Genomic DNA, 27,101 nt, shown 5'->3' with positions numbered 1-27,101 from the left:
TCTCTCTCAAGCATTCTGGTATGTTACAGGTCCAAACAAGGAACATGAAGAAATGCTACTTTCTCTTTTTCAACCAGGAGGTGATCTTATGACTTCCTGTAGTAACTAAATTAAGTCCTAGCACATCAAACTGACACTTCACTGCACCACTAGACCAAGATAAAACATTAGAGACAGTCAGTAGAACATGTATCCTTTCCTCCCACCTCCCAGGATGCTCTGTAATCTCAAGGCAAATTCTTCCTAAAGCAGAGGATGAAGCCCTTGACATGCATTTCACAGGGTGGGAGAAGAAAAATAAAGCAACTAAGGAAGCTGCAGCATGCTTGGGCAGATCAAAAGAGGAACAGAGCTATATGACATTTAACGTGCTAAACAAATTTTGCATTTCTGGCTTGTTTCAGAGGGGAAATTGAAAAGAACACTGGAGATTGATTATTAACAGCAAGCAGAGCATGAACCTGAAGTGAGATCAAACATCACATTTAAGTGAGCTAGAGTAATGCAACTTTGAAAAGGCATGATTTTACAGCTTTTCTCACCTATCTAGTAGAACCCAAGCACAGCTGCAGGTCCTCCTAGTATTATATAGTGCTAATGAAAGCCAAAGAAAACTGCACCATTCCCGCACGAGTCATGCAGAAGACAAGCATGAAGTTGTTGGCTGAGAACAAATAAAAATGAGGCCTCCATGCTTAGTTTTGAAGGCATCAAGTGCAGGCAGTATAAGAAGTACAGAGAAGATAAAAACTCAAGAAATTTGCAAGCTTTTGTGCAAGAGAGACTTCTCTTCCTCTTCCCCTTTCCACCTCCCCAAAAGAGGATTTTGAAGTTGTAGTGGTTTCTGAATTTTCATGTCTACAGATTTCTGAATTTTTATTCTCTCTCACATAACAGGAGTATGTTCTAGGCTACAAAACAAGCAGGTCTGGAGAATGCAATTCATCAATCTGCAGAGATCATTCCTCTTCCGTTCTAGTACAGGGAACCCATACTGTTGTCACACACAATAGTCACAGTGCCCAAAAACCCTCTAGTATTTTAGAGGAAGCTCTAAAATGCACCTGGCACATGTAGTTTTGTTATTGCCTTTTTACCCTCATTTTAGAAGGGATTGCAAAGGTCAACAACTGCATTTGAAAGTTACTGGCTTACCTTAGCTGTGAGAAAGATGCTGAAGTGCTCGTTAAAAGACAGCACTGGGTGATCAGTTATTCTCTTCAAGAACTTGTCTAATGCTTTCCTCCTTGTCTCCACAAATTCTTCCGAAAAGCGATCAACAACACCCTTCACCACAAACTTTTCAGGAAGAGGCTGTCAGAGCACAAGATTCAAAAGACCAAAAACTTGCTTCTGTTATTTGGAAACAAACAAAGCCATCAAATCCAGTCTTAACAGGAACTGAAACATTGTGTTTGCTAACAGGAAACATGCATCAGATAGGATACAAGCTGTGCTCAGAATTATCCTTTAGCTGGTCTGGATTAAAGCTAGCCATTCCACTGAGTGGCTTCAGCTGAGAGTCACACCAAACAAGTCAGACAGTACTCATACTAACTACTTGTAGCATCGCTTAGATTACTGCTATCCATGCTCAAGATCCAGCTCTAAAGAGAGGCCAGAAGAGCTCCATGCCATTTATAACAGAAGTGCACCGTGCCCCCCCCACCGCCCCTTCCCCACCATCCAGTGTTGAAGCAAGGCTGCCCAGTCTTGGGAAACTCAGAAAATTTGACGATTCTACTTACTACCCACATAACCTCTCTGTACAGTTTAGAGCTTCTGAATAGCGTCCTCCTGTAAAAGGCTGACAGCCTTAGTGAGAACACTGAACAAAAACAAACCAGGGGCTTGACATAGCAAATGGCTGGATCTTTTCTGAAGTATGAGCACACCTGGCCATCTATCACAGCTGACTTTCCTGAGTATGTTTCTGTATGTGACAAAGGCCTGATGATACATCCACTTTTTTACATCTTGCTATTTTGAGTCCATCAGTTCATCTCTGCAGTTCAGCTTGACATATAAACTCAGGCTGTCTCTGGAGTTCCTAGTTACACAGTCCCCCCTGTTAGACTTGGATTACAGACTCTGAAGTACCACTCTGGATGGAAGATAACTTTTTAAGCTGAAACACAGTTAGTTTCAGCTCTACCACTAATCTGCTTTTGTTCTGTTGAGACAGCATGGACTTCAAGATTAATATCAGTTTTAAAATTGTGCTTTGCATTTCATTCTTGTGAACCAGTCCATCCAGACAATCTGCTTACAGTTAGACTAGCAGTGACAGCCATTTTCACCCAATTCAGGAATCAGGATTCTCCTCTCTAAGAGTATATAATCTAAAATCCGTGTCAAAAATAATTAAAGAAAAAAATCCATCCATACTGCTTTCCCACCATACCTGAACTGATGTTCAGGGCTATACATGAAGACTGTATCTCCTAGAAAAGCAGTCAGCATGACTTATCTGCAACACAGCTACATTTTGATTTGTATTTGGTTCTTACAATTTAAGACTTACCTTATGCTTAGCATTCAAATCAGCCAGCCTAGTTAAACCAGTGTAAGGTACCCTATCATTAGATTTCTTCGAAGTATAATGCCTTGTGCATTAGTCATCAGAGAGGAAGAACCTATCTTCCTTTGCTTTGTAAACTTTAGCTGGGACTCTAGGAAGCCACTACCTCAGCACCATATGCAGGAGGAAAAGAAAAAAGTTTAAAGAAAAAAAAAAAAAAAAGAGGGAAAGGAAAACTAGTCTAAAGAACCCTAGTTCAACCAAACACATGCAAACTGGCACTGAGTAATCACTAAAGTTTGAGCATTTGAAGAACGTTCCTCTATCACAAAGACTTCTGCCATTTACCTGGTTTCAACTACAACAGGAGGTACATTACTTTCCATTTTAGGCCTCTGGAGGTCCATCTCAAGTAATTAATAAACACAGCTAGCAAGTGGTATCTTGCTTTAACTGTGTGTTAATTATCTACCTTATAGTCTTCCATCTTAACAATTTATTTTTCCCTACTGAGACATCTGAGCTGAGTTCATTGCCATCAGAAATGGCTTCAACTATCCAAACATGGCCATCCAAGGACAAGAACCTTGCCTGTGTTAGGTTTACTTTTCTAGTCTAGAGACAGATCTGAGATCAGTTCTATACTGTTTTTTGAAAGAAAATATTAGAATGTCTCAGATCTTTTAAAAAGAAGTAACTCAGGAACTGAAGATATGAAGAGGAACCCATACTGAGCTTAGTTTTGGCTCCTAAGTGTAGGCTGTCATGACACACTGCACTGAGAAGACACACCATTTACTACAGGAAGATTTTAGGTAGAATCACTATATTGAGATTAGAAAGACAATTCCCTTTTGATAACTTGTTAAAACAGAAGGCTTTCAGGGATTGCAGTATCTATAATTACAAATACAGACAGTCTTATGTCTTGAAACATCTTTTCACAATACACTTGAGTCAGTACATCTGAAATTGCCTTTGGCTTCTACACCTCATCTGTCACTAGACGATAAATACATAAAGCATTCAGCAGTCTCCCCATCATACCCTGCATGAAGGAGACTAATAGGAGATTCCGTAATTGCTAACTTGTGCATAAACAGATACAATAGGGCAGCACAACCTTTTATCTCCAAATTTTCTAGAAGAAAGGTACCTAAGATACTGGCTTGTTCTGCAGCCGGTTCCATGTCCAGTATTACAGCTACTCATGCCAAGTTTGCTGTTCTGTGTGCAACAAATTCCTCGTTGGAGCAAAGCAGCTTGATTCCCTGGCTGTGACTCACCTTCTCCCAGCTACTCAACTATTACTTACAGCCTTGGAGGCTTCAGGTAGAACTGGCCACCTGTCGGTGTACCCAAGAATCTGCAGAAACTTAACTGTGATTGTGCCAGCTGTTCAGAGAATGGGAGGCGAGATAACAGTATAGGCACTTAACACATGCCTCCACCTTATGCTTTCAAGCTCACTGTCTTTCTTTTCCCTACTGTTCGCTAAACATATTTGTTGCCAGTTAGTGGTGTCACATGATTTTGTGAAGTACCTATTATCTCTGAGACACTCAACTATTATTCCACTCGAGGCAAGTTCCAGCATAACTAAGGACTTAAACGGCGCTCAACCATAGATCAACTTAATATACTTCTCACACAGCCTACTCCTTGCTGAGGGAGGGGGGGAGGGAGGGAGGGAAGAGAAACTTCCACCACCCCAGACAGGCAAGCTTAAGTATGCTAGTAGTTTTGCTATTTCCTCCCAATTCAATTCTGACAGGGCTTTTTAAATGTCTTCGTTCAAAAGCACTGAAGGTGATGAACTCACAGGTTTCCTACCTATTCACACAAAAACCATGTAAGGTAGCACTAACCTCACATCAAATAAGGTGATCAGATCACCGGTTTCAGCAACAATGGGGGCAATAGTTTAGCTAATCTTATTAGGTAAACTTCTACCGACTGAAGGGGTAGCATGCAATAGCTACCAAGCCAGAAGCTGAGACTTCCAAGTCTGGGCTATTAAATGTTAGTGATATTAAGTGTCAGCACAAATAGTTTTAAATTACTCTGTAAAATCAGCTCAAAAGGCCACCTTGAAAACTGAAACTAGAACTTGAAGTACGTGCGACTTTTCATAATCCCCAGATGCCCTGAAATACAGATGTAATAATTGAGCCAACAGATGAAATGTATTCTATTTATGTCACAGCTACTGTAGTCAGCACACATATTGCCCTGCAGAAGGCTGACAAAGCTTACCTCTCAGATGTGACACTCAAGAAAAGTCTAAGTTTCCTAACTAGTCAGGAATGGGAAGCTCTTTCCACTGCACTGTAAGACAATAAAGTACCATACTTAACTCTAACTACTCAAAGAGAATGAAGTACTGTTTTTTAAATCTAGACACATATCATCCAAATATTGTCCTTTGAAGATAGATGCATAACTGTCCTTAACAGCAGATTCTTGCTTACTACCTACGGGAATAAGATGTGTTGGCTGGGACTCTTCCAGCTTGTTCCTTAACCAGTCGAAGTCTTGGTACCGCCGACGGACAGAATACTCCGGCAAATCAAACTCTGCTCGTGTGGTCTGGAAAAGAACAGGATATACTTAGTGTGCAATAACATCTCTTACTTCAGAGCTTAGCAGCAAACGCAGTGCAGCCATCCCTGGCAAGGGCAAAGCCAGACAAGCCTTGCAGGGTGTCTTAATCCCCAAAACTGTGCGGCCAGCATGAGAGAAAGATCCTCTGGACTTTCAAGCAGTGGAAAAGCAGTAATATGAAAAATGATTGCTTGAAGCTGATGTGTTAAGATCTATTTGTAGTTCATTACATGTTCTGCTCTCATCATGGTAGAAGGCCATAGAGCAGAAGCACTGCACACATTACTCTCTGGGCAGTTACAAGATTGCAAAGACTGTATGAGATATTTATTGTGAAGACAAGACTATTTTAATCATCAAAAATTAAAAGTAAAGGTGTTTACTGACTTGCTTATTCTATGATATGCACTATCCACAGGTGAAACAGTATTTCACCACTATCCTGTATTCTGTGATTGATGGGCTTATGACACTCCAAGGTCAAAAGATGAGAACGTAAGCCAGTGCAAGGTTTGACAGACTATTTTTGCTGACTTCCAAGACAAAGAAACAAATCTGTTTATGTGTATGCCCAATTAGATATATTAGATATTATTACATTAAATGAAATATTTTAAATTTTCCCTCTTTAGGACAAGGTCATTACAAGTTTGATTAAAAAAAAAAAAAGTATGTATGCAGATAAACTGTTGGCAAGTGTTTTGTCCAGTCTTTGAACAGTCCATAACCCTTCTGGAAGGCTGACTGTATGGGGCTGCTTGCAGAGCACATACTGCAACTGCCTAAAAGCACTTGTGAAAATGTGTACCAACTAGGAGTGTCTGCTGAAGAGCCTGGCATTGCAGTAGCCCTGATTAGAAGGTAGACGGCTCTTGTAGTTATGTCCCACTGAGAAGCACAGGCAGCTATACTTAAGTCACTTGCAGCATCAGGTCCATCTTGCAATGAATGGCTTGCAGTGCCAGCACACCACATGCCTGCAGCCAGGCATCAAACCCAGCGCATTCTGGAGAATACACTGGCAACTCCAGCTTTGAACTGGCATGGAGTCCAGCACCTGGTTGCTTTGCTAGTTCCAGCCAGTAGCAGCGTTTAAATGCAATCCATCTCTTCATTTGCTCTCTGGATGATTCTAACTCTTCAATTGCTGCATTTTACTCCTACCAGTCACCACTGGGGATCCTGTAAAAGTTCTACATATGAAATCTCTTTCTAGGGTGAGGTCAGGAGCCTTAACACAGTATCAACAGCACAGTAGGTCCCGGATACTGCAAGCAGCAAGCTGATGGGTTATTACCTATGAAATGGTTTGGCTTCTAGTAAAGGAAGGTACAGACAGAAGAAATCGGGATCAGCTCCTCCCTTCTTTGACCTGCTAGGCCATGTTAAGCAATATAGAGGTTAGTCTATGGACTGACATAACAAATCCTCATGAACTGAAGCAGTTGTGTTTGTAGATGAGAGACTACTAAGACCCCAATATCCACTGCAGATCTGTGCTTTACTCAGCTACACACATCTCGGGGTAACATGAGCTTATTTAAAATCTTAGACTGCCATGCTATAAATGTGACTTCTTGAGACTTCATTTGAATAATTTTCACTTGTTTCGGATAACAGACTGAATGGCATTACTCTAGAAATTTTTTTTAAAGGGTGGGGTGAGGCAGTAATAACTCAGTAGGAGGCAGAGCATCTGTGAAGTGGCTGTCACTGCCCAAAGGCATTTTAAGAGATCAGACAGTGAGTGAATGAGCGTAATCAGACTGCTACATACTACAGTAGTGTCTTATTCTGAAGCATGAGAATGAAGGTAAAGTCTCCCATCTGTTAGCACTGAGAAGCTTATTGTGATATATGAAATAAAATAATTCATGCTTAAGAACTAAAGATTTCAGGAATCGTGAAACCACAGGCGGTGACGAAGAAACTGATTGGCAATAGAAAAGGGTGGCATCGATCGAAGTTGAATCTCCTCCAGGAATGGGCCCGACAATGCCCCGGTGATAATCATCCGTTATGTATCTATGAGAAGATATTCGGCGGCATCGTCAGGGGCGTGCATTCCAATACTGGATTCCCTTAAAAAGAATCAAGTATTCATCCCTTCCTGGAAAACTTTTGACAGACCAGCAGCAAGAAAAAGAAGGACATGATTACGTTGGAAGAACAAGAGGGACAAAAGAATGAGAAAATCCCTGCCTAGCCAAAAAACTGTATAAAAACTGACCCTATGAAGGCAGAATTTGTGAAGCAAGGGAGGTTCAGGCTATAGGGACCGAATCTAAAGTTCACCCAGTGCCGACCCCGGGCTCGGCACTCTTCTTGCTTGTAGCTTTCTCAAAACTTGTATCTCAATTATTCAATAAATTATTTTTATTGATTAAATTGGGTAATCAATTTATTAACCACTTATTAACCACTATTCTTCTAATAGTTAAGGAAAACTGTATAGGACTGTCTAGGAGTAGGAAAGTAGGGTTAAGTCCCAGTACATAAACCATGTATTAGCTATCGTTCACCTCTAGTAAACTGCTCTTGTTGCCTTTACTTCACAAGCAGAATTGCTAAGTTTTCCATATTTATTCACTTTTTTTCCTCTGAGATGAAAATGCAGCAACAACGTTTCAGTGTTTATTGTACAGGTTATCAAATCTAGACAGCAAATAAGCTTTTCAAAGACTATTTGAGCAGAACATAAAGGCCTTTCATGGTTTAAATGAAACCTCACTAATGCTAAAGAATGTGGATCTCAGATCAACCTGTTCATTAGTTTAGCACAAGTTATTTTTTCCAGTTTGCACATAGGAGGAAGGAGGATCTTGCCACTATCCAAACACAGTGCTCAAGAACACATCCTCTGAGGCAGCTCGGGGTGCAGCTGCAGGGAGCTGCAGGCTGAGCTCTGGAGCCAGGCAAAGAGGCCGTGAAGAGCCGACCCTCAGCACAACATGGGCCCAGGGACCTGCGGCCCAGCCAGGACCGGACCGGACACCAGACCCGGCAGAGCCGATGATCCCAGACCTTCCCGCGCTCAGACTGGGGAGGGGATAAATGCCCAGGGGTTCCTTCGTTCAGGATCCCTCCTCAGAGACACCAGCTCGAGCTGTCAGTTTGCTATTGCACTGTGATAAAATTATTTTAATGGTTGGAGTGCCTGAGACTGCTATGGGAAACCTAGGAACAGAAAACTGGTGTGACTGTGTGAGTGAGGGAGCATAGCTGGGAAAGGGTCTTGGTATCAGCTCAGATGGTGCAAGAGCGACTGCCAGAGTGGCTCCTGGATGGTTGAACAGGGAAATTTCAATAACAGATAACATGTGAAGCATCTATGTTGTTGACACAGTCAAATTCCTCCTGCTTTCTCAGTAAGATTCATAAATCTCATTTTGCAAGGACATGTGTCTCTTCCAAAAGAAGCTGAGAAACTTACATGGCAGATCTCAACCTCCCAAAAAACAATGGGCAAGATGTTTCCAGGAACTTATTGAAAATTCCAGCATATTCCAGTAAGTCAGCACTGCAGCACTCTGAGCTCAGTTTTACTTGCTGGAAAGCAGGCAGAGTTACAGACACTTTTACCTTAGTTGCTGGAATAGTTTTGACTAAAGGCAGTATTAAGGCAATCACCAAGTGTTGGTCTTGCATAAGACTCTTGTCTTCCTTGGAAGGAGTTAGCAGTCAAACCTGAAGCTAGCCTGTGATGACTATATGAAAGTATTTTTGTACCCTAGCTCTACTCTCTAACTCACTAGACTTAATTCCGGATTCCTTTCCATGTTATAATTTAAGTTTGAGGCAAAATTTTCAACTAGGAAAAGAGGAGAATGACAGAGAAGGGAAAGGAAGACAGCTGGTATTCTCAGCACTCCAGTATTTCTTTTTGCCTCAAACAGTTTAGCCTGTCTGGAAAAGACTTCATACCACTTTTACCTGCTCGTGCCTAGGGAATCAGGCTGTTTCATGTGTTCAAGTAATCTACCCAATGAACAGACTGGAAGCATGAGGAGAAGGACAGGAAAGTGAAAACAAGACCCCCAGTACTGACTGGTTTGAAACACTCTGCCTTCAAGCCTGCAGAGCAACTGCATGACTGAGGAACAGCACTCAGCTATTCAAACCTCCATGGGAAAAGGCACAGAAGAAGGCCTTGCCATCCTAGAAAGTACAATGAAAGTGAAGTCAGAAGTACATTTATTTATGTTTTCTCAGGAGAGATGACTACATAACGTAAGGCCAAGCTTTACTTTCCCCTCTCTTTCTAAAAAAATCCTCTGATTGGTAAAATGTCCCTAAAATGCACATCCATCTATTTGAAGGACACAAAGACACTTCAAGCATCACAGGCAAGACCCATTAAGTTCCAGCACAAGTTTCACCCACTTTTATGGTCTCACTAAACTCCCTGTGTAAGGAAACTGCTTACTAACTTGCATCAATAACTGCATTAGCAAGATGAACACAGGGTATGAGAGAATCAAGACAGTCAGTCCTGAATCAATGGAGGATTACCATTACATTCTTTAAATGTGTTCATCCACAAAACAGACTAGGGAATGCTACCTGGCTCTTACTACAGAGCCGTGAAAACAGGTACACAAGCAAGATCAAGTAAATTTTTAAATTTTCCTTTGCAAGCCAATGTTTTGACCCTTCCTCAGTCACCACCACCTGCTGACAAAGGTTTAAGACCAAAAGCCCAGGGCCAACTGCGAGACTTTTTTTTATTTTCCTGTTAGAATGAAGGACCTGTAAAAAGAAAGATGAAAAAACACACCCCACACAACACAAATGAGACTGTGGTTGGTCTAGACTCTTCCCTACAGTGGTATCCTGCCACAGCCACAATCACACATTACAGCATTAGCAACTCCCCTCTTGCTCCAGTGATGCTGCTTTTCAGTCTTCAGAATAACTCCTTCTATGACCCATGTTCATACGAACCTTCGAGGTTCCAGAAGCATTCTCCAGTAGAAGAGAAAAACCCTAGACATCCCTGTCTCCTCATTCAGAAGCACTAGAGAGACCTTTTAGCGGTCTCAAACTTCTTTTCTGCAAGGCTGCAAGGGAAGTGTTGAGAAGGCTCCTCATCTCACTCTATGGATTATTCCTGTGCAGATTTTCTGCCATGTTAAATTACTGCTTGGAGCTACAATGGCTAATTGGCGATTAGCTTGGCATTGAAGACACCTTATTTGTAGGGCAAGAATGAGTTAGACCATTAATACTGGTAGTCTTGAACAATGGTAGATAGTCTTAGAGGTTCTGATCCTAGAGATTAACCAAAAGTTTCCAAGAATAATAAAACTAAAAAGATGAGGATTTCATGGTAATTCAGACAAGTAACTTACACAGTTTCATAATAGCATTGCAATAGTATAATACAGCAGATTTATGTGCTACAATGAGATCCAAAATAAAACAATTATTAACAGACAGGTAGGTAGACATCAAAATCAGAAGTATAGAATTATTTTTTTAAATAAGAAAAGAGACACTGTTGAGTAATAATTCTGATCTAAATATAGTAAAGACCTTGGCCACGTTTCAGAGTTTTACTTTAAAAAGAAAAGGAACCCTTGAACATAAGGATTTCCAAGCACAGGAACATTATTAGGTTGCCACTATATAGAAGTATTTTATATTGACGATGTCTTAATTTAAGACGGGAATAATATTAGTCAATTTTAGCCATTTCCCTGTGGAAAGCTGAATTTTATTTTGTGGTTCCTATTCCTTCTGATCAAGTAAGAGCTAAAAGCTTAGCTGAGCCAAGTAAAAAAGGATACAATGTGTCCTGCAAGATTAAGACTCTTAGAGTAAAAATGAATGACAGAATTGTGTTAAATGTAACACAGCAAGAGACAGTTACTATTTTAGAGAAACTCCATTTTCCCCTGTGCAGTCCAAAAGTGAAACTTCGACATGGACATTTGAAAAAAAATTATCTGTGGCCTGTGAAAGTTCCTTATCTCCAAGGAGAATATTTGCTTCAGTACATACTGCCATCTAAGTGGGCTGGAGGAATGTTAATCTTTCTGGACAAGTGTATCAAGTATATTACTAGCAAAGTTAGTGAATGCCTTTTGCCATACGTAACTACAAGTGCCCAAAGCAGATGTCAACATCCCCTAGGAGCTCATTATAATGAGAAAGAGTTAGTTAAGAGGAATCAACATTTCATTTGTGAATGTGGTGGACTTTTCAGATCATTTTTCATATTAATATATATAGATTACATTAATGATTGAACTACAACAGGATCTGAAAAAATCTCCAGCCTCTTTTGGCTGGCAACAGCATTCTTAAGCTACTTCATTTTATTACCAGCTGTAGAGCTATCTGAACCAGCAACTGCATGAAAGCTGAGGATCAAGACTATGATTTTAGTGGGTAACAGAGGAAATGTAGTAAACACTTCCAGCAACAAGCTTAAAGCATTTCAGAAAAGGATAGACACAAAAGGTGAGATGATTAACAGTGAACCAGTAACAAGGCACATTCCCCTTAAGGGAAATCAAACCAACTGAGTGTCAGATTATTTAAATGAACAAACTGTGAAGTTAATTAAAGAAACTGGCCTTGCAAGTTTACAAAGTTCTATTTAGGAAACAAAGACAAAAAAAAAATCTAAGTTGACACGTTAAAAGATTTTTCCACAATTTCAGACACCGAAGTAACAGTTCTGCTAAGAGAAGTCACTTGTTCAACATTTTTACAAGGTACCAAAAGACACTAAGTTCTTGTCCTTAAGACAGTGCAAGATGTGAATACCCAGAACACGCCCTACAGTTGTTCCACAAAGAAGGAAGTACTAGGAAAGAGAATATTGCTTTGTACCTTTGTTGTGACCCTGTATGTGATATAAGTCTCCATTGTGCACACGTGTTTTTTGGGATCATCAACAGTAACAAAGAGGTCTCTAGTTTCCACATCCAAGTCATCATCCAGCTGCAGCCTGTTGAGAAGAGATGAGGAGGAGGCTGGGCTAGAAGTGTCCACAGGTGTGCCATTGGGTAGACTGAGATCCTGTATTGGAGAGGGAAAAAAAAGGAAGTTAACAGATTCAAAGACACCACAGACAAGCTTCTCTGATATATTATAAGGGTTGTTTCTTTCAGCAACTCCAAGGATCACCCTTTTCCAGGACACCTGGGCAACACCCTAAAGTCTTTGAGCATTAAGCTGAGAAGAAAGCACATTATGACTGTATTTCCCCTAAGTACAGCACAACCTGCTTTCTATTCATAAGGAAGCAGAGTGCTGCTGAACCAGCAGTTCCTGGTGAGACTGAGCCAACCTAGACTGAAAACAAAACAGCTAAGCAAATCAAGAGACCTACTTATAAAACAGGTTTCAGATGAAGTGGCAACACCTCAGTTGTCTGGAACGCAGTCAGCTTTCACCTCTCGAGCTTTCACCTCCTCCTACAGTGGAGGAAGGAGCACAACTTTCATCAGAGGCCTCCCATCCAGCCCATCAACTTCCACACATATTGGCAGCAGTTAGAGTCTGAACTGCCACTGCTGCATTACAGAACAGTCACGGATCATACTATCCTCCCTGCTGGAGTCCTAAAGCAAATGAAAACACTACCTCTTTCTTGGAGAGGTCCTCACTCCCATTCTCCTAAGTCTAAGAGTGTCATCCAGTGCCTAGAAAAGACAGAGGCTAGAAGATCCAGCAAGTGGCCATTTTAGGAAGAAAAACACGAAAGTTCAGGAAGTCTGCAATTCCTTGAAACTGACTTGGCATCAGGGGAAAAAAGAAAAACAACAAAACAACTTTATAGCTAAGTTGGTACATCCACACACCTTCAAATCTCACACTTCAACACAAACCAACTGCTCCATGACAATAGTTTTTGCACTTGCATAAATATCACAGCAAATTAACATGCTCTTTGCTCTGGTTTTGTAGCAGAGGGAGCTGACAGTGTGTGACAAGTTGTACATACAAAGTCCTAAGGATCCATGGCTTTTCTTTTCAGACAAAACAGGACTTTTTTTTTGTCTGCATCTTTTTAATAGTAGCACAGGGACAGACTTATCCAGAGAGTGATCTCCCTTGTTGCTAAACAGAGAAACATTTTTGCAGCTAAGCATCACATTAACCGGAAGTGCTTTAGTTAGACAATTACTTCTTAGAGGAAACTTCACACAACTGTAAGTGGCTAGACAAAATGTATCATCTTAGCAAAGCAATCAGGTGTGGGTGAGAGACTCCTTCTGTTAGTCTGCGTTCCTTTAGCCAAAGGTACAGAATCATAGGCAAGAGCTTCGAGGTAAAGTAACTAACAAAGGTCAGCCTCTGATAATGGCTAAAAGCACAGCTAAATTCCTACCGGTCACTGTCACAAACTCATCCTGAGAGTACTGGGATTTCACAGAGAGCCATTTGTCTGTTGCAGTACTGCAGAACTGTGGCAGTATTGCTCTTCACCTTGAGGGCTGCCTTATGAAATAGAGAAAATAATTGCTTAGTCTAGACATTTTTGGAAACTGGTAATCTAAAATATTGTCCACTAACAGAGAGGTTAGATACATTTTCCCACCTAATGTACAGAAGAGGCTGCCAACAAATAGATGGTTTCAGATTTAACTGGCAGGTGAACAGACAGGAAGGCAGGCACTCAAATGCACTCAAGAGGGCAAAAGAGCAGGAAGAGCAAGGCACAGCTTGCCAGCTCAGACATGAGGCACACACCTCAAAACGACACAAGCATCTGGCTCAGACTCAGCGTAGGAGGAACACATACAACAGGAGGAAGCAATGGCACAATAACTCAGTAGATAAGTTCTGTTGAAATTACATAAACAGAATAAGCAGCAGACAGGATAAGGTTAACAACAGGAGATGGCTTTAGAAAATTTGCAGTTCAGCTAGACAAGAGAATTTGGCTGAGCAGAGTAAAAAGCACAGTAGCTGGAGACAAATCTGTTTCTGTTTCCAAAGGAAAAGACAGCTCATCATTGCCCATGTGCAATACGCATTAACATACAAGTTGTGTCAGAATTGCATCCAGCCATATTCTAAGATTCCAGCATAATAATTAACTTGCAGAAACAGTTTAAGCCTGGTTCCACAGGAGATCTCAAAAGCTTGTAAGAAAACTCTTCCAGAAGAGAGCTTAAAGAATATGACGGAATCCGCTTACAATGTGAGAATCCAGAGAAAGAACCAAAGATGGAGCTTGCAGCCAGTTGCATGAAGTTTGCATTTTTCCCACCAATTCTCTTCAGAAGTAACAATATCATATGAGTATGTCTTGCACATTTTAAGCAGGACAGAAGTCTGTGAAGGCTTGAATCCGCTTCATTGCCCTTGAGTGTGCTCCTGTAGCCATGGGCCCTGTGGAACGTCTCAGGTGTTAAAAGCTGTAATAGTTCTATCTTGGTGAAACACTCCGGACATACATCAAGTAAAGCTTCTGTACATACCAGCAGTATTTCAGATCAGGAGAACTGCTAGCTCTGCTGGTGGGGAAAGGAGAGATGATGTGTTACTGTACTATACTGCCTCATCTGCAGGATCCTCCCCTGGCAGAGACAGCTGGCATCATATCCTGCTACTTAGCTACTTTTCAGTAGATGAAAGCCAAGTTAGAAGCTAACTGTTTCTCCTCCTGAATGGGTAGAACCTCCTAGCTAAGTGCACCAGAAACAATGCATATGGCTGCTGAGCCCCCGTTTAACAGTAGGCAGGATCAATTTTGCTGAAGTCTTATGCTATTGCTACAAAGAGGCAGGCTTTTAAGTATGACAGCAACACACCTCAGGCTGTAATCTTACCAGCAGAGCACCTCCCTGTCATGTTAACTGTGACACCTTTCTTCTAGGGGACTTGGGGAAATTTTTTTTGTTGTTGCTGTTGTTGTTGTCTGGGAAACAGGACTGCAACATTTGCGTTAGTCTGCTTTTACCACAGAAAGAGGAGTATGTCCTGCGGAGCCTAGTGGGAAAGGAGATACGCAGCCACCTGTGTTTCTACCTATTGGTATAACTATCATACCCACAAGACTGGCTAGTATTATCCATTTTATGTGAACAAGCTGGCAAGCTTGTTGGCTCATGCATCAGCTTCACCTTTAGTGTACCAAGTAGCTGCCCATCCATGTTTTAAATTCCTCTGTGCATAATTAGAGACCAACACAGTCCAAGTCACAGCAGGTACCTACTTCTCACAAAGCCTTTGGCAAAGTACCTGTCACTCAGAGTAGTCAGCCTGCTCAGCAGAAAGTTGAGCAGTCCTACAGCAGAGAGGAGAGGCTGTTTCTGGCTGGCCAGGCAAGGTGGTGTGGAGGACATTCTTCAAGTCAAGTCATTCTTAAATATTTTCTGAAGTATCCATAAATACTTTCTGAAGTTTCAAAGCTTTTTCTACAGCAAAGAGTAAAGATCCTTAGTCTCTGTCCCCCACTGCCTCAGGACAGTCTCATAGTTTTGTCATCTCTTGAAGCAGGTCAGGTGAAGAAAGGTCTGGATCACAACCTACAGTAGATAACAGTGTGACATTTAGACTTTCAGGTTCATGAGCTACTGGTTCTTGTTGTGTAACAACCACAAAGGGCAAGCTCTTCATGCACTCCTATGAAGTTCCTAGAATTCCTCAAGACACCTGAATTTATGATACAGAAGTCAGACAATTTTAGCAGCACATGCTTGGTATCCTACAGTGCCAGGCCAGTAGGAACTAACTGCCTGTTCCGGAAGTCCACCCTGACAACTATGACAACTAGGCTGCTTTCTGGTAAGGCTGCTTCACATTAGTTTGCTAACTCATGCTCTCCAAACACCTTGACTAGCCTGCCCAGAAACAGAGATTAATTCTATCAAGAAGTTCACTTCATCCAAACATAAAATTCAACTGATTTTTTTTAAACTAGAAGTCTGCATGTGAGATTCAAAACGAGTTGGGAATTTTACAACTGTTGTCATCCTCTCTCAGGAGATTTTCCAAAAACTGCATTTACAGAGCAGTTTTGGTCCAGATAAAGTAGAAACATCAGGAGCTTGGTGTTCAGTCTTCTGGACGGCAGCCTCTCCCCATGGAGAAGTACACCAGAGAAAGCATCCAGGACTCAACCCATGAGGGTCAAAATTTCTGTAGGTATTGTTTTATTGTGAAGACCATGGAGTGTTCTGCTGAATTACAAGCAACTAGTTAATATTGCAGTTTCCAGAAACCGAATACTAGTTTTCACTATCCTGCCTGAGCAAGCGTACAGCTTAACCAGATAGCCTTGCTCTCAAAGCAGCATCCACAAGGAAGCAGAAGGCTTGGTTCGGCCAGGTCTTCCAAACACACATAAACTCACCTCTGGAAAGGGTTACCCTGAACCCAGGTGATGCTGTGTGCCCACTGCTCCCATTCAACAAGTATTGTGTGACAGAAAGAGACATTTAGAAATGTTGCTGTTTAGAGGCAAAAGGTGCACTTAACCTTATATTCCCCTGCCTAACTTAGAGACCTGAGAGCCAGGTCTATAGTGCTCCTAGAACCTCATTGCTTCACTTCTGAAATTCAGAGTGCTGCACATTTTCTCCTATTTCAAGGTGTTCCATTGCTTTTTGCCATTCATTTCACAGACACACAATAACAGACAGGGTCATGTTAGGTAGACAACAATTCCACGCAATTACAGCTGGGTTTTAGAACACCCTTACCTCCATAGCTCCAGTACATGACAGTAAGTCTTAGGAGAATGGCAGCCAGTGAGTGGAAAACTAAAGTGGTTTAGACACAAACAGTCCTGAGGGCATTATAAAAGTTTACATGAACTTGGCTTTCACAGACCTATTCATAACACTCCTTGTCTCATCCCTGTAAGTTTTGAATGCAGGTGTTTTTTGTACAGGTCACCCCATGCAGACAGAAAAAGTGCTTCTGCGTCCTCCAGTACACCTAGATTAGCTCATCTGTGCAAAGTATTCTACTAGAAGACCACACTAAGCATCTGTTTAGTGAAATTTCAGTCTACATAAGACTATTATCCAATACCAGCTAGATACAGAACAAGGGAAGAAAATGCATTTACTTCCCCTTCATGTATGTTCAGTTTCATTCTCTATCAGGCAGCAGCATCAGATTTTGTTTACTAGAGATTTTTGTTTCTTCACATGTCTGAGGCAGTACATGTCCCAGGCTCTTGCACTTGCTTTTAGGCAGTTAATTTAAAGCACCAAAGTGGGCAAACAGAGTGCAGAGAAGGGAGAATGCTGTGGACACAGAAGGGATGGAAAGAACAAGGCAGTCATGCTCAACTGGATTAAAAAAAAAAAAAATCCTCACAGTTAAATGCCAAAAACCTTATTTATTTCCAGGAAGAAGAACCATGTTCCTACACTGACTCACAAATAAGACAGTGCTAAGACCTACCCTCCTGTAAAAGACTTGAGTGGTTACATGTCCCAGCTCCTGATATTCTTCTCCAGGAATGGGAAGGGATGGTACAGTTTATGTGAATGTAGTCACAAGGAACAAGATGATACTTTCCAAAGAGGTCACTGGTTTCCATTAAAATAATCATCTAAAATCAAACTGTTAGGTTGATGCCATTTTAAGAGCAATACAGAGTAAGTACAAATCAGAAGAAATTCCTCTTGCTCTTACCTTAAAATGTGTCAGTAGAGGAGGAACACTGCTGGATTACTGAGGATCCAAGACAAGTTTTAACTTCTTAGATGTGAAGTGTGTTATGAACCAAGTCTGTGGGCTCTGCAGGGTCAGGCAGAAAGCCCCCAGTTTAATGGGCCATGCCTCATCTCTAAGCAGTAGTTCCAGCACTACAACTGATATTTTGCCCATCAAACTAAAAATCCACTAGATAAAGACCAGATCAACTTGCTCTCAGAATATTTTGAACTGGCATCCAAGTACAACATGCTGCCAAGCCATGAGTCTGGTGACTTTGCTCTGGTATTCATAATTTGAACTACTACTTCTGCTCTGTAAGTCAGAGTTGCCTAGAGACACGCTCCTCAGCATCCTTGAAAAAAATAAGAATTTAAGATACAACAGCTAATCATAATGGCCTGCAGTTTGCACCACTCAAGGCCAGGGAGGATTCTTGCTTCTACAGGTATCATACTTGGAACAGTGCTTCTTTGCACTTCAGCTGGACAGAGAAACAAACACTGAAACAAGCTTCATAGAGCTTGTGTCAACCACACGGTTGACGCAAGCATTTTCCAAGCCTTCTCATTTGGATCAGGGGATTCTCACCTCGTTTCTCAGATTAACAGCCGAATTTCATAGGATGGATTATTTTACTTTGTAGTTTGTCTTCCCATAAGTCATCACAGTTAAGCTAAACAGAACAAGAATGTGGGCACAGAAACACTCAGGCAAACAGCATTTTTAGCAAGAGCTATAAGCTATCTCCAGCCTCTGCTGCTAAAGTCTTTAGGGACTCAGTTACAATACAGCTTAGTTTCAGCACTCCTGTGCACCAGGACAAAGGCAAGTGTCAAAAGAAAGCTGCCACACCAAGTGCCACATCAGACTATCTGTTCATACAGTTTGTCTATAAGTCTGTCTTCTCACAGTCTATAAGAAGCTGGCTTCTTTCCATAGTCTGGAAGGGGAACTGTGCAAATAACAGTCTAAACCTAAATGTGGTTCAGGTTAGACTCTGAAAATCAGGAATGTGAGTGGTATCTCACGGATGTTTTACAAGAGTTAAGACAAGACTTTCAATACTAACAATAAGCCATATTACTGTGCTGCTTTGTTCATGAAAGGCCAAATGCCTTTGGAGGACAGGCATCTGGAAGAAGAAATGGGTTATAATTTGAAGAGGACATTAACTAGGCAAAATGTAAAAGCATAATATATGCTTTGAACCTATAAACTGCCATGAAGCTGACATGTACACCCCCAAATCCTTTGGACAGGAAAGAAAGTACAAGGACTAACTACAGGATTGCCATAGCTTCCTCACTGTGGTAAAAGTCAAGAAGTATTTTAAAATATCCACAGGATGAGCTATTCACTTGAAATAAGAAGTTCCAGATACAAGGTTAGCGCTCACATCTGTTTTTAGAGCACTTGAGTCCTTGCAGAAGGCTGCATCTGTCTTCCTAAGCAAATTGCCAGGATGGCAACCATTCAGCATGATTAGTTCAGTTGTGTTGAAGCTGTAGAAAGTAGTACAAAATGCTTCTGACCTGACGGAAAGCAAGAGAGTTTAAGATTTGGGCAGACTTGGATGCTCCTTTAAAAGAGCTAGAGATTCTTTCATCTTTCCGTTCTCAGTAGTAGGCAACAGGCACAAATTCCAGTCTATCTTCAGAGCTCAAGGGCCTCCACAAATGGCAGAAGCTACATGTTCTTAAAAACATTTAGAAAAGAACAGAATTTATGACCTCTAGCTCTGTTAAGTTCCATGTCTGTATGCAAGGATTGTGTTCCAGTAATATTGTTTGTTATATGGATTCTGCAGTTGCGTGCACAAAAACACCACAAACCATTTCTACATGTTAAAGAGCACCTTGTCAACAAACAAGGCTAACATGCCTCATGTTTTATTTAAAGCTTCATTTTCAGAAGCTGAGCCCTGACCTTCTAAATAGCAAAGCAGCAGCCAGGATTTCAGACCATGAGCAGGAAAACTTCAATCCTGCATATGACTAGGAATCATTCCCAACCCAAGAAACCAGATTTATAACTGATTACAGACAGAACAGTTTATTAAGCTTGTCCAAACTAAACTGCCTTCTCCTCGAAACATAGTTTTGTGTTAAATCTCTGCAGACATACCATGCAGAAGTTTGGATTTTTTTGTTCTCTTGAAGTAGGTTTAGTTACATCTGTTATCTAGGTAGCCAGTGTCACCAAACTGTTAATCTGGCTTCTGAGAGCAAACAGTAATATGCTGGTTTTTTTAAAAATGCGAACAGATGCAAAGGATTGAGGAAAAACAGAGAAGAAATAGGAGAGAATGATATAAGAGGGCTGGAAAGCACTGTAGTATCTTGGTGAATATTTCATTTAAACAAGAAAGAATATGCATACACTACAATGTGGGTTCCCTCATGCTCTTCATTTCAGATGAGTTGCATTCGCTTTTCTGACACAGACCAGTGAAGATTTCGTGAGAGCAAGTCAGACTGACAAGGTATCACTGTGCAAGTAATAGAGGCCAGAGGCAAAGATACTAAGAGGGGAGAATTCATGTTTACATCTCATGCCCTTGAGGAGCTGGAAGAGTGTACTCTCAGAGAAGCTCTCATAATTAGCTCATGCAGGTGCAATTTAAGTGATATCCCTCTATCATGTTTGCTGATATACAAGACATTTTCCAGCAGAAAGGCATTTGCTCTCAAAGGGGTAAAATAAACAAAGTGCTTATCCACTGGAAGAAAAAAAAAAGCCTAAACCAAAACCCACACAGCATAACTGTTTTGAGGAGAAAAACTGAGGAAAAGCAGTCACACAGTATTTCCTCACAGTAAGAAAACTATCTATAGAGAATAATGGACTTGTGTATTGGTTTCACACAGTCCGGTTTCTGATAGCAGAGGGTCCACAGAGGTGGCTTCTGTGAGAAGCTGCTGGAAGTTTCCACAGTGTCCAACGCAGCCAATCCCTGATGGACATGCTACTGGCCAAAACTAGAGAGACTGGTAATGACTCTCTTATAACATATTTAAGAAGAAAATCAAAACAAAGAGTTCACAGTTTTTCTTCTAGTCAGAGAAGAGAGGTGAGAACATGTGAGGGAAACAACATGGAGACACCAAGGTCAGTGCAGAAGGAGGGGCAGGAGGTGCTCCAGGTGCCAGAGATGAGATTCCTCTGCAGGCCATGGTGAGACCATGGTGAGGCAGCTGTGCCCCTGCAGCTCACAGAGATCCACTGGGGATGCAGAGATCCATGGGGAAGATGTCCACGCTGGAGCAGGTGGATGCCTGAAGGAGGCTGTGATCCAGTGGGAGACCTGGTGGAGCGAGAGGTTCCTTGAGCAGCCTGTCTTTGGAGGACTGCACCCCATGGAAAAAGTGACTCATGCCACAGCAGTTTTGGGAGGACTGTCTGCCCATGGGAGCGTCTCATATTTGCAGCAAGTGTGGTTTGGCTGCTGCTCATGAGAGTGCACCCACACCGGAGAAGTTGATGGAGAATTGCCTCCCATGGGAGGGACCCCACGGCCTCACAGGGGAAGGACTCCTCTCCCGGAGCAGTGGAAGAAAATCCCAGTGATGAACTAACCAAAACCTCCACTCTCGGTCTCCCTGTGCTGTTGGTGGGAAGGGGGGAGGGGCCAGGGGGAAAAAGGTATTTTAAGGGTTTATTTAACTTCTCATTATCCTCCTCTGCCTCTGTTATCATAAATTCACTTTGCAACTTAAGTTGAGCCTGTTTTGCCCTTGGAGTGTTTTCTCTCGGTCCTTATCTCAACTCATGAACCCTTCCTTAATTTTTTCTTCTCTCTACTGCACAGCTGTGGCAAAGGAGGGTGAGGAAACAGCTTTTGTGGGTGCCTAGTATTGGACCAGTGTGAAAACACGACTACTTGAGATCTACAGACCATTCTATCTAGAGAAATACCTTTTATTTAATGGTTTAGTCTTATCACAGCCACAAAGGTATATAAAAGTTACACACATGGCTTCAAGTGAAGTATACTAGTCCAGGAGCAGGCTAGTCAGCACATTGGAAGTCAGAATACAAATTGTGAAGAGATCAAGATGATCAGTTGCATTAATAATGGCATTGATTAAAAATGTCCACTGATTTTCTGGGCAACAATCCAAAACCCATAACTTCATCTTGCCAGTACTAAAAATTTTCACTCAATTTGCCTTATACTAGCACCTAAAAAGCTAAAGCAAAGGTGACAGTTCCACACAGAAAATCATAGGTTTCTATCATCCAGGTAATCTGTCACTTATCATTCCCAGATGCCAGTGCCACAGAGTTAGCTGAAAGTGCCTGCTGCTAATGATGCTTTAAGCTTTAGCTCCAATATTTGCAGATTCTGTGCTGCCTAGGGATGTAGTTCTGAGCCTCATAGTAAGTGCCCGTAAGCTCTCTTCACAGAGTAGGCAGACAAAACAAATCCTTTTCCTGCTGAGAACCAAGGACAACTTTCAGCCCAACAGCATAAACAATGGTGGACTGAAGAGAGAAAACAAGAAGGATGGGACTTCACAACCTGAAGCTGTAACTGGACAATTAAAGTCCAAAATGCAAATGGACCAAAACTTATAAAAATATAAGATCTTGTGACTGGTCAGCCATTTTGTGACTATTCTTAGTCTGCCCTGGGTGCAGCCCTGGTAAGGCTCTTGTCCTGCCCAAGGTGGATCCTGAAACCCTTTCAATAAATACCTACTTTTATTCTCTAGCTCTGTCCAGTCTCTGTTTCAGATCAGCCTTTCAAGGCATCATGAACACCATCTCCACTAGTGATGGGGAGGAGGCTTCCCTGCCCCTGAGCAACACTTGTCTGCAAGACATTCCTTTTCAAGGAACACACACAATCATTCAAGCTTACTGAAGAAGTGAGGCAAACTATACAGAGAAACTTTAAGTAAAGGGAGCTTTTCCAGACTTAAATTCAGCGTGAAGTCAAAGCATAAGTTGATAATCATGATGAGAGCATGCCCTTCAGTGCTGTAAGCTTCCCATCACTAGTTACACTAGACCACTGCACTAGTAATACTATCGATCAAGACAGGAAGCAAGGTTGTCATTCTCACAGTAGGGTCTGCTCTCTGTAATCTGAGGCATGATCTAGAAACAAGTTTACATTTTACATTCTCCACATTTTCCTGCAAACCAGAGTACTACACATTTTTGCCATGTCTTTGCTCCAACACACTTGTGTAATAGTTGTGTAATACTTGTCTTCAACCAAGATACCTGAAACGAAAAAGCAGAAACCCATTCTTAAGGGTTATAGACACCACCAATTCCACTTTCAAAGTAGCATCTTACCTACTACATATCACTTCACAGAAGTGGCAGTACAGAAGGTCTGAATGTGGCTGTAAGACAATAATGCTCTCTAACAAGATTTATGCTTTCAGGATCACTCTGATCACAGCTCTTGGCTAAACTCTTTCCTTGCCTGTTGTATGAACTTTGGATTATTGTCTCAATTTTCAGAATTATTTCAGCTAGTTCCACTAATCAGTATCACCTTAGTGCTTACTTTGATAGATACCTCTTGATTTCAGTGAAATATCTGGTGGAGAATCAACAGTTTTGGTATCATAACATCACCTACAGATGAAGGCGACATCTCTTTCCACCTCTTGACCCATCCCATTTGCGAAGCAGAATTTGTCCCATAAATTCATCTGTCAAAACACAGAATCACAGAACAGATAAGGTTGGAAGGGATCACATTGGGTCATCTGACCCAACTTCCCTGCTCAAGCATAATTAACCTAGGGCATGTTGCACATGGCACCCAGACAGTTCTTGAGTATCTCCAGTGAATGAGACTACACAACCTCTTTGAGTAGCCTGTTCAACGTTCCATCTCTCGCACAGTAAAGTTCTTCCTCATATTCAGCTGGAACTCCTTGTGCATCTGCCTGCTCATTGGTCTTTGTCCTATTGCTTGCCATCACTGTGAGGAGCCTGGTCTGTACTTTTGACACTCTCCCTTCAGATCCTCACAAGTATTGATGAAATCCTCTCAGCTGTCTCTTCTCAATGCCAAAAACCCCCAGGACCATGACCTTTTCCTCACTAAGAGAGATGCTCCAGTCCCTTAATCCTGTTTGTTGCCCTCCACTGGACCTGCTTCAGAGCTCCATGTCTTTCTTGTACTGAGGAGCCCAGAATTGGACACAGCATTCCAGGTGAGGCCTCACCAGGCCTGAGTAGAGGGACATGACCACCTCCCTCAACCTGCTGACAATGAAAGTTCTTCATAATTCAATCCAGGTTATCATTGGCCTTGGCAGCAAGGGCACACTGCTGGCTCATGGAGAGCTTGCTGTCCACCAGAACCCCAGGTCCTTCTCCACAGAGCTGCTTCCCAGCAGGTCACCCCCAGCCTGTGCTGGTGCCTGGACTTGTTCCTCCCCAGGTGCAGGACCCTGCATTTGCCTCTGCTGAATTTCAGAAGGTTCCTCTCTGCCCATCTCTCCAGCCTGTCGAGGTCTTTCTGAAGGGCTGCTCAGCCCTCTGGGGTATCACCACTCCTCCCAGCTTTGTGTTGTCAGTGAAACTGCTGAGGAGGCCTCTGCCCCTTCACCCAAGTCATTGATGGGTAATTTAAACAAGACTATTGAACCTTGAGAGGCACCACCATGGACAGGCCTCCAACTAGAGCCTGTGCCACTGATTATGATCTCTGGGATCTGCTGTTCAGCCAGTTCTTAATCCATCTCCCTGTCTTCCCATTCAGTCCACTTTTCCTGAGTTTGCCCATGAGGATGTTTTAAGAGACAGTGCCAGAAGTCTTGCTGAAGACAACATACAGTGCTCTCCCCTCATCCATCCAACAGGTAGCTGTTGGGTATTTCTTCACAGCAGGCAATCAAGTTGGTTAAATATGATTTACCTTTAGTGAATCCATGCAGACTACTCCTGATCACCTTCTCATCCCCTCTGAATAAAGATGGCTACCAGAATTCATTGTTCCATCACTCTTTCAGGGACTGAGGTGAGGCTGAGTAGTCCATAGTTCCCTCTTGGGTGTCTCTTCTTGCCCTTTTTGAAGGCTATTTAAGCTGGACTGGAACTGGAAATGCTAACTCATTAAAATAATTGCAGCTTACTAGTTTGTTTCTTCCATCTTCAATTGATAATTGCAGTAGTGCTAGTAGCTACCTTGCTGTCAGTTATTGCACTTAGCAACTGGAAAGAAATGGTTCTGCCTTGTTTTTCAATAATTCACTAAGAGTAACTTAACACAGATTTTACTTCACAGTTGTAGATGCCATGGCAGAGTTCAGATCTTTTTTCACCATTACATCCTAGTCATGCAGAGTTTTCCCCAGACACAAGAACTTGGAAATCTCAGCTGCACTGGCACCCAGGCTCAGTATAGCTCAGCATTTAAGATCTTGCTCATGGTCAGCAGAGAACAAGGCTCAGCAAAGCTATTTCTGAGAAATACACAAGATAAAATGCTACTTTTAATTGCCTTATTAAAAGTCTTCCACAGACTGAAAGTACATGCAAGTTACAATCAGAAATATGCATTTCAGGTGTGGCAAGTAGATTTTCTTGCAGTGGCACTAAGTCAACTGCACCAAAAGAGTGTCCTGCCTTATCTCCTGACCTACTTTACAGATACCAGTCTCTCAACTCAGAGCAGGAGCAGACTGGCTCATGTGACAGCCAGACCATCTGTTTAAGGTACCACAAGAGTACACCACAATGCCAGAAGACACCTGCACAGATTAATATGCAGGGCAATAGTTTGCACATTAATCTAGCAACTGACGTCTCCCAGATAGGTGTGTCAATAGCAAACCTTTGCACTTTTATTCTCTGTCCCTCCCACCATTAATTACAGGGACATGCTGCCTGAGGCACCAATAGTAGGAGGAGTAGGAACCTCAAAGTAATAACACTGTTATACAGTAGAAGCTATGTTTAGCTTTACAAGAAGAGAGTGAAAAAGTAATGGTACTAAGATACTTATGCTGACTCAAATGTTTATTTCGACTTGCTAACTATTATTCACCTTGATCAAAAAAGAAGTGAATTGCCAATTAAAGAAACCTGCCATAGTTTCATAGACCACTGAGCTTTACAACAGTACTAGAGCATCTATGGTGTAAGATATCATGAAAGTACCCTTCCCCATTTCTACAAGTGAAGACAAATATAAGAGCAGCAGTGTGCTGTTACAGTCTGCTTCTACACCATCAAACCTCAAAGTGACTACAAGGAAAAAAAAAAAGAAGACAAGTACATATTTTCAGTAGAACACTGTGGTATTAATCTATCCAAGTGGTATTACAAGTTTGAGAGACGAAATAGCTACAGAAAGCAGCCCTAGTCAACACTATAATGAAAGACAAGAAACTGTATTCAGCCAGCAGCTTGACTGTGGATAGGATGCTGATGATGTGCTGAAAGTCATGCTAGGTTTAAGTAAGATCTTTTAATAAGACTAGAAAAGAGCTGCCTGACATGCACACACATAATGCAACAGAAGAGAGAGCAGTTCCTTTAAACAAGATGACAATCAAGCTCAGCCTTTGAGAGCTGATGGTCTACTTAGGAAGCATGTGGCAGACAACCCCCTCTACCTAGAAGCTTTCTGGTTTAAGAAACTTGGTTCACTCCTGTCTTCAAAAAGGATACTCGGAACTGCAGGACAGTTAACTTCATCTCAATCCCCGGAAAAGGGTCAAGCAAATACCAGAAACCACTAACAAACACACAAAGCACATGGTGATGAGAAGTCAGCAAGGACTTAAGGTAACTCATGCTTAACTAACTCAATGCCTACCTGCTATGAAGGTATCAGTGGGCTGGTGTGCAGAAGAAGAGCTTTAACATGATTAACTTGAAGTTTAAGAGAACTTTCCAAAAGATCTCTCATAACACTAGACATTCTGACAAAGCACAAGATAGCACAAGGCAGATGTACAACAAAGTGAGCTGAAAACTGGCTAAACTACTGGGCTCAAAGCATTGTGATCCCACAAAATCCAAATGGTGTATATCAGCAGAGAGTATTAGGGTCACTACTGTTTTAACACCTTCATTAAGGACCTAAATGATGGAACAGGGTACATCCTCAGCAAGTGTACTGTCAGTACACAACTGTATAGAATGCTTCATCAGATGTTTGTGCTCTCATTTGGGAAGACCTCAACGGGTTGGAGAGATGGGTTGTGGGATACCTCAAAAAACTTCAGTATGAGGAAATGTGAAAACCTGCTCCTGCCAGGAGCAACCCCATGCAGCAGTGTGTCCTGGAGCCTGACTGACTGAAAAGCAGTTTGGCATACAGAATGACAAAAAAAAAAACAACAAACACCCACCATAGACA

General features: G+C 41.8%; 1 protein-coding gene across 3 annotated transcripts in view; it reads right to left on the bottom strand.

Annotated features, from left to right (window-relative positions):
- Positions 1 to 27,101, bottom strand: part of SNX30 (sorting nexin family member 30) — a gene marked incomplete at its 5' end in the record, with an annotated part of 56,377 nt that overhangs the window by 15,287 nt on the left and 13,989 nt on the right. For all 3 annotated transcript variants that reach the window (XM_083882864.1, XM_083882865.1, XM_083882863.1), the window contains 3 exons: positions 1,156 to 1,314; positions 5,000 to 5,110; positions 11,966 to 12,154. In XM_083882864.1, the coding sequence (XP_083738990.1) occupies positions 1,156 to 1,314; positions 5,000 to 5,110; positions 11,966 to 12,154 (459 nt within the window). The remainder of the gene's footprint in view (positions 1 to 1,155; positions 1,315 to 4,999; positions 5,111 to 11,965; positions 12,155 to 27,101) is intronic.

The sequence above is a fragment of the Zosterops lateralis genome, assembly GCF_965231275.1.
Source record: "Zosterops lateralis genome assembly, chromosome: Z".
NCBI lineage: Eukaryota > Metazoa > Chordata > Aves > Passeriformes > Zosteropidae > Zosterops > Zosterops lateralis.
This window is presented reverse-complemented; position numbering and strand designations above follow the sequence as displayed.